Source organism: Physcomitrium patens, chromosome 12 (assembly GCF_059467195.1).
Source record: "Physcomitrium patens ecotype Gransden chromosome 12, ASM5946719v1, whole genome shotgun sequence".
In the NCBI taxonomy this organism is placed as follows: Eukaryota; Viridiplantae; Streptophyta; class Bryopsida; order Funariales; family Funariaceae; genus Physcomitrium; species Physcomitrium patens.
In genome coordinates this window covers 2,893,579-2,902,019 of record NC_143421.1, presented here as the reverse complement: position 1 = coordinate 2,902,019, position 8,441 = coordinate 2,893,579, and the positions used below count along the sequence as shown (strand labels likewise).

Here is an 8,441-nt window from a genome sequence, read left to right as displayed (position 1 = left end):
GAGTGTGTGTGACGAGTTCGGCATCGAAGGAGAAGGGAAGACGAGGAAGAGGAAGTAGACGAGGAGGAAGAAGAAGAAGAAGAAGAGGGTGCAGGGATCCAGAGTACCCATCCCATGCTTTCGCTTAATCGTTACCGAGGGAGGGTTGGGGACCCAGTAGTATTATGGATGGCGATGGCGAAGCGATTACGAAGGAGCCGCCTTCCTCCGTCGCCGCTGCTGCTGCTGCTTCTGCATCGCACGCTATGACTGTCCCATCCACACCCAACGTCTTCGCATCGCTCATTGGTGGCAGGGCTCACGAGGTCATCACACGCAACCCCCTTCTTCTGTTTTAGTTTTTTTTTTCTTTTTTTTTTTCTGCTTCCTGCTTCGTGGTGTGTGTTATTCGCCTGGATCCCGATCTTAGATCTGTTGTCTTGAATCCCGAGGACATCGTGCTTATTATTGTCCCGTGTTGTGTGTTCTGAAACGGATTCCGATCGTTCGAGGTAGCTTTTGTGTGGAGCTGAGATGGGGTAGGGTATTTTTTTTTTGTTTTTTCTAAGAAGAAATTGGAGAGGAATGGGTAATTTTGCTTTTTTCGGTTGGAGATGTTCCTCCTTTAGTTCTGTTTTTTTTCCACATAGCTGTAGTTTAGGGTTTTGAGTGTCGCGGGTTTTTCATGAATGGACTTGTTTACTGGGATTAACAGTCCTGGCTTCGATGACAGAAAACCAGCGGGTCGAATCGGGTGTGGATGGTACGCTGTTCGAGTGGAAATCGTTCTTAGTTGGTGTTAGCTATGACATTGACCAAAGACAGCGTATTTGCTGTGAAATTCGTAGGGATGTGCTGTCAAGCCCAGCTCATTCGCTTTTTTGGAACTGAATTTGCTAGCAAGTGTCAAATGATTTCTTTCCTGGTTGAAGGAATTTCGTTTGAGGTCTTCTATAGTTTTCCGGATGGGAACTAATCGGGTTCATTTTTATTACCAGAAGTAATAGGCTCGCAATACTGCAAGGAAGTACAGGTGCTGACGTTCTTGTACTTTTAGGTGTTAATGTAGTCTGTAGCAGCCTTGGGCCTCTTCCCCAGTGTGTGCTGGAGCGAGACAATGATCCGAATGTAGTCATTCCCTCAAAATCATAGCCGAATATACCTGAAAGCATATTCTTGGACCAAGTTATTCGAAAATCTGGCTAAATATCTTTCTGAAAAACCCAACAACATCGACGATCACCTGTGCATCTTCTCCTGAGTGGCTCTTGATCGTATATACGTTATTTGTCTTAATATTAACCTTGCAGTAGGCAAGATAGCCGATGTATAGAGAGTGGGTGTTTATCTTTCTTTCAGATTCGAGGCTTTTTGCGGTTTTGACTTGTCCCTTCAGCTCGCTTTAGAAATGTCCAGAAATGTTGCAAGAAGAGAGCGTTTCTTCGATCCAGAATGTTTTTCTTATGATTATGCGATAATTTGTCTTCATCAATCCGGCTTATTTGCTTCACCCAAGGTCCATGCTAACACTTCTAGACGTCCATCGCGCGTGCGAAGGATGAGGACTTCGACGGAGCTTACGAGGAGCTAGGACCGGGTTCACAGTATACTCAGATGCAAGGGTTGCCAACGACTGCAGGTTCTCCTCCCCGAATGCTTCTGGAGGAAGACCCTATATTTAAAGAACCTCCTGTAGCAACTGTCGTCAGTGTCACCAGATCAGAAGGAACGTCTTTCCAGCTGATATACACGATAGATTTTGAGTATCGTCAATTTAAGTGGCGTCTTGTTAAGAAAGCTACTCAGGTTTTCTCCCTTCATAGTGCTATTAAAATTCGGGCACTGGTTGAGGATCTTCATGAGAAACAAGAGCAGGCCAGAGAGTGGTTTCAAAATCTAGGAATAGGTGACCATGCAGGAATCAACTTACATGTACAGGAGGATGATGAACAGGATGAAAACCCCACCGCAAACAGAAAAGATATCCCTTCCAGTGCTGCGTTGCCAGTCATGCGGCCGGCTTTGGGACGCTTGCCAACGATTACTTACAGGGCTCAGACTGCCATGCAGGATTATATAAAGCATTTTTTGGACGATTTAGATATAGTCAACACTCGGGAAGTCTGTCGATTTCTAGAGGTATCGAAGCTCTCATTTGCACCGGAGTATGGTCCGAAGCTTCATGAGGGATATGTCATGGTGCAACATCTGCCAATCATTTCGAAGGATGAATCTACTGGCTGTTTGGGGTGTTTCAGATCATGCTGCTGTTGCAATCCTACCTGGCAAAAGGTTTGGGCCGTTTTGAAACCAGGATTCCTCGCCATTCTTGGAGATCCTTTCGATGCCAAGCCCTTGGATATAATTGTATTTGATGTGCTGCCGCCTCTGGATCGAGGGGCTACAGAGGGATTGATAGCACTGGCAAGGTTAAACAAAGAGCGGAACCCCTTACGATTCAGCTTTACGGTAACATGTGGTACGAGAACAGTTAGAATCCGAACTCAACGGGCGGGACGTGCGAAGGACTGGGTCGCAAGTATTAACGATGCGGGTTTGAGACCTCCAGAGGGATGGTGCCATCCTCATCGATTTGGATCTTTTGCACCGCCTCGTGGTTTCTCTGATGGTAGTGAGGCCCAGTGGTTTATAGATGGAAAAGCTGCGTTTGAAGCAATTGCCGGAGCAATTGAGAACGCTAGGTCAGAAATATTTATCGCAGGTTGGTGGCTCTGCCCCGATCTCTACCTCAGGCGACCGTATGGCAGCAATGAGGCCTCCCGACTGGACCATCTTCTTGAAGCCAAGGCGAAAATGGGAGTTCAAATCTTCATTTTGTTGTACAAAGAAGTTGCATTGGCTTTGAAGATAAACAGCAACTACTCAAAGCAAAGGCTGCTTGGGCTGCACGAGAACATTAAGGTTCTCCGCTTTCCTGACCACTTTTCGTCGGGGGTATATCTATGGTCGCACCATGAGAAGTTAGTAATAGTTGACCACCATATCTGTTTTCTTGGGGGGCTTGATTTGTGTTTCGGTCGTTATGATACTCCTGACCACCGAGTTTCCGATCATCCTAGCACTATTTGGCCTGGAAAAGACTATTACAATCCAAGGGAATCAGAACCTAATTCGTGGGAGGACACCATGAAGGATGAATTGGACCGGCGAAAGATCCCACGTATGCCTTGGCACGATGTTCACTGCGCTCTTTGGGGACCACCTTGTCGCGATGTCGCTCGACATTTTGTTCAGAGATGGAACTACGCAAAGCGCAGTAAAGCTCCGAACGAGCATGCTATTCCACTTCTTCTGCCCCAGCATCACATGGTCATTCCTCACTATCTGACAGGTGAGCGCGAATTTTCTAGTGATCTGTTTTATTTGATAATCTTTCAATTCCTAGTTGGAGTTTTAAGATGTGCCTCTTGCTCTTATTCCTTTAGAAGCTTTGGGGGCAAAATTTATACTGGTCCTTCGTTCTCTGCAAAATATTGAAGCTCAACGTTACGGTGCTGCATCTACACTGAATTGTCCATTTAGAGAAACTTTCGAGTTGGCGAAAAGTGTCGCGAAAAGTGGGCGAAAAGTGTCGAATTACTAAGAACCAAATTTAGCTCAATGTGGTACTAATATGACTTTGGTTGCAGGTCGTGAGTCACTCGAAAATAAGTTGCAGGAACAACAACCTGCACAAGAGGAGATGACTTCAGCACGGTCTTCCTACTCTGATATCCCCTTGCTCCTCCCAAAAGAGACCGAACAAGATGAAGTCATTCAGGATATAGATAATGCTGGCAATGAAAGCACTGAGATTGCCCGTCATCCTAGTATCTCCAGCAGTGAAATCGTTCACGTTGCGCGTCATGCTAGCTCTGAACTCGTTCGGGGGATACAACGAGCCTTGATTGGTCTTTCACCTTTGCGAAGCCCAGTACATTCAAATTCCGTCCCTAATGATGAAGAGAGAGCTTTGTTGTCGGATGTTCCTATGCAAGCTTTTGTAGGAGATCCTGTGGTAGATGACGAATCAAGGAGCAAGAGTACGGGATCTGTTCGCCCAAAAAGACACGCTCGCACTCGGAAGGTTTCAAGATCTGAGTGGTGGGACGTAGATGAACACGAGTTGGGTGGGTTTGATGCTGTGGGGGAAGTAGGACCACAGACATCTTGCCGTTGTCAAGTGATACGCAGTGTGGGTCAATGGTCAGCTGGGACAAGCCAAGCAGAAGAACGTAGCATCCACGAAGCCTATTGCTCACTTATCGATAAAGCTGAGTACTTTGTGTACATTGAGAACCAATTTTTTATTTCTGGCTTGGAGGGAGATGATACAATTCACAACAGAGTTCTTCAAGCTTTGTATAGTCGAATAATGAGGGCTTACAAGGAGGGTAGGTGCTTCCGAGTCATAGTGCTTCTCCCTTTGCTGCCTGGGTTTCAAGGTGGGGTAGATGACGGAGGTGCTGCTTCAGTACGAGCCATAATGCATTGGCAGTACCGAACAATCTGCAGGGGTAAAAACTCACTACTTGAACGGCTTTCTTGTGAGCTTGGTGAACAAGCGCACGATTACATCAGCTTTTATGGGCTTCGCTCTCACGGAAAGCTTCACGAATCCGGACCATTAGCTACAAGTCAGATATATGTGCACAGCAAGATCATGATAGTTGACGATTGGGCAGTGCTTATTGGATCCGCTAACATCAATGACAGAAGTCTGCTGGGTTCTCGAGACTCCGAATTAGCAGTTGTATTGGAGGACAACCAATTCATCAGATCACGCATGAATGGAAAGGTGTGGAATGCAGGGCGGTTTGCACATTCCTTGCGGGTTTCTCTGTGGGCAGAGCACTTAGGTTTGCGTACGACCGAAGTTGATGCAATTCGGGACCCTGTTTGCGACACGACTTATAAGGATCTCTGGATGTCAAGAGCTAAAACAAATTCAAGAATATACAAGGATGTCTTTGGATCCATCCCTGACGACGCAATTCCATCTCGTATTATTCTTCGTCAAGCGATTTCTTTGCGCAAAGACAAGTTTAGCCACAACACCATTGATCTTGGCATTGCTCCTGCAAGCAACAAGCCAAACGAGGCAACTACAGATGATCGTGCTTTTGACCCAGATCATTGTACAGATGGAATTATTGGTCACTTAGTATTCTTCGCTTTAGGGTTTATGGCGGAAGAAGATCTGAGGCCAGTGTTCAAAGAAAGTGAATACTATGCCTCAGCTCAGATATTCCATTGACTGTTATTAGAAACTGGTGAAAAGTCTCTAGTAGGTCTCATTTGTGTAAGAGAAGGCTATTTCTGCTACAGAGTTAAGCCACATCGGTAAACTACGGCGGAACCGCCTCACCCCACCCTTCAGACCATTTGTAAAATTACATGATTGAAATATAGAAAGAAAAAGTGGCACCGTGGAAATTCGTGAAAGCGTCTGAGCGTGCTATGATTGTTCTCTTCCAAGATGAAGCTAGACTAAATGAATCCTGATCATTACATTTCCTTCACTGTAGGTCTAATTATATTTGCCCTTGTCGTTTGCAGATGAATGTCAACAATGGAATCTGGAAAAATCAGGCATACTTGTATATTTGATGTTCGAATCCTATACCAACTGTTTGGCACTTGTGACCGAACTCGAGATTATACGGGTTAGCGAAGATAACACAACAGGTGCTTGCTTGGATGCTTTTTATGAAAGGTTATTTATTTGTCAATCTGAAATTTGGGACGTGGACCTTTTCCTGCTACAATCCATGCTTGCTGATTACGCCTTCACTGTCATCTTGGTGTTGCAGATGACGAGGAGGCTTTGCCATTTTACTGTGACCAGTTTTGTGTAGAAGGGCTTTTCATGAGTGTTTCAGTAGCAACTACAACAATTGCTTGTAATGAAATCTGCCGAGATTTTGGTTTTTTTCAATCTGCCCAATTTTCTTTTTTTAGTAGATTCTATGTTCACTGTTGCTTGAGATTGCTCTGATACCTTCGAGATTTTGTTCGAATAAGCAACCTTTCCTTGAACTAAGTTCTAGTTGTCATACATGCTGCGCTAGAAATGCTTAATACCCACAACCTCAAACGTTCAAAAAATGGATGATGACTTGATCACTCATCTTGTGGTGTGTTGGTGTGGATGCTATTTAAGTATTATTTGAAGACTGTTTCAAATCTGAAGTTGTGTTTGGAACATTTCTATATCATGAAATTGAGAGCATCTTATCATTTTTATGTTTATTTTAAAACAGTGTGGAACAAAAGCTTGAACAAAAGTCTCCCAAGTATGTTTTATAAAACCCTTGATGTTATTGGTAAATTAAATTCATCAAAAGAAAATTCATCAAATATTAATTTTTTATGTTAATATTTTATTAATTGAAATTATAAACTTTTGTATGTTGTTTATAATTTATGCACAAAATTTATAAAAAAAAGAAAAAAAGAAAAAAGAAAAGAAGAGCCTTTAAAAGAAAATAAAACTTTTTTAAATGATTCTCAACTTTTGCTTCAACATGTGCCTTTAATACATATTGTCATTAGTTTGGATTAATGATGGATTATTATAAAGAAATTTTAATTATTCAATGTAATATATTTTTTTTTTAAATGACTTAATTTAGAGCTTGTAATTGCCCAAAGTAATATTTATTACTATTCTTTTTTATTTTTTTATTTTTGATATCTCTAGCTAAGAGACAATGATAGTCATATAGTGATATTCATAATTGAGTATGAAATTAGTTATTTTTATTTCGACTAAAATCTATGACAAATATATCATAATAAAAATTAAATTTGAAAGTGAATGAACTTCTAAAATAAGTCAATAATATGGCAACCAAAGTACAAGTTCAGCAATGCAAATAAAAGAGAAAAAACATGACAAAATGGCTTTATTAAGGTATGTGTCTCAAACTAAAAGCTAACAAATAGTAGTTAATGCTCTAGTATTGCTAAAGAGGCATGAGAGTACTAGAAAGATTGCAAGAGATTTGCAAGTATCTAAGAGCTTTATTGCACAACATTGCAAGAAACATTTGAGTAAACTGAATGGTATAAATTATAATGTTGGTAGTAGACTAAGAGTGTTTAGTATTGTAGATTGGAGAGCATATGTGCAAGCAATTATTTACTGGCTTTGAGACAATATACAAAATAGGCATTTACATGATAGAGGAGACCTACATTAGTGTGTTTGATTCTACTACAAAAAAGATATTGCAATAAGTAAGCTTGAAACCCAAAGTTAAGAAGAAGAAGCCAAAAATCACACCTAGTAAGATAAAGTAAAGATTAGAATTTGTAAAATGCCATGAACATTAGACAAACGATGATTAGACACATGTATTCTTTGATAAAAAATTAGTGATTTAATTTTGCTTTGATGGTTGTTGGTGTTAGATTTCTAATGGAGAATCTTTGAGTATTAGAAGAATACATAAGATTGTTGAATTTAGAAATGGAGGAGTGATGATATAGATTTGTATGACAATAGATGGCCATGGCATGATGTGCAAAATTGAAGAAACAATAGATTGATACCTTTATAGGGAGGTTTTACAATTAGTGTTAATTCATACATTGCATGCATACAATTTGAGTTTTTAAAGCATGATTATTCAATATAATAATAATTTGAAGCATATTTCCAAACTTGTGACTTTGAAATTGAACTTACAAGAATTTTTCCTTTTCAAGTGGTTGGCACAATCTTATGACATCAATCCAATTAAAGTTTTGAAGGCAATTCTCAAAAATTATTAGAATCAATAGAAGTCTTTTCTCTAAAAGAAATATCAGAATTATAAAATTATATTGAAGATGTTGGGCTTCAATTGCCTTTGATGAATGCAAGAGATTATATGAAAACATGCAAAAGTGGATTAAAATTATAGTTAAGACTAAGGTTGATAGGCAGATTGTTCAATCCATTTCAAAAATTGTGATCATAATTGAATTTTAGACCTAAATTTATGTTCATTTTTTTCTTTAATGTAAATGTATGTAATTGACTTTAGTCATTGTGCAAATATACTCTTTTTCATTTTGTAATAGCTATCTTCTCCAATTTATGGTATCATTTTCATTACATGCATTTTTCCTACTTAGTTATTACTAACTCTAAGTAATATTGTCTAGAGCTATCATGTTTATATCCTTGGGATTGGGGTATGTGTTAGTTAGAAAATATATGGCAGGGATAAAGATCACTTTTCACATGAATTGCAAATTAAGTCCAATTAATGCAAGGATTGGAATTTGAATTTGAATCCTTTTGTTGGTCACCGCAATGCAAAATGAGCATAGTTTCAGGATTGACTTGCTTAGTAGAATAGTCATAGGATTTGTACAATTGCAAATTGGTAGACACAAATTGCACTGTGTAAATCAAAGCCCAAGAGTTAATCAAGGCAATAGAATTTAATAGGGACACATGCCACAAACAA

The 8,441-nt window shown here is 40.2% G+C and overlaps 1 protein-coding gene across 2 annotated transcripts; it reads left to right on the top strand.

The window, feature by feature from the left end:
* LOC112289712 (phospholipase D zeta 1) lies at positions 1–5,917 on the top strand. Of its 2 annotated transcripts, XR_002971966.3 has the most exons (5): positions 11–305; positions 1,537–3,331; positions 3,630–5,322; positions 5,539–5,667; positions 5,793–5,917. XR_002971966.3 is itself a non-coding variant. In XM_024535186.3 (3 exons), exons 1-3 carry the CDS (start codon positions 165–167, stop codon positions 5,234–5,236), a joined length of 3,543 nt encoding a protein of 1,180 aa, XP_024390954.1. In that variant the 5' UTR covers positions 1–164; the 3' UTR covers positions 5,237–5,415. The 2 variants fall into 2 exon arrangements, 1 of the variants encoding a protein (XP_024390954.1); XM_024535186.3 differs by lacking the exons at positions 5,539–5,667; positions 5,793–5,917 and having other exon boundaries at positions 1–305; positions 3,630–5,415.
* Positions 5,918–8,441: the final 2,524 nt, after the last annotated feature.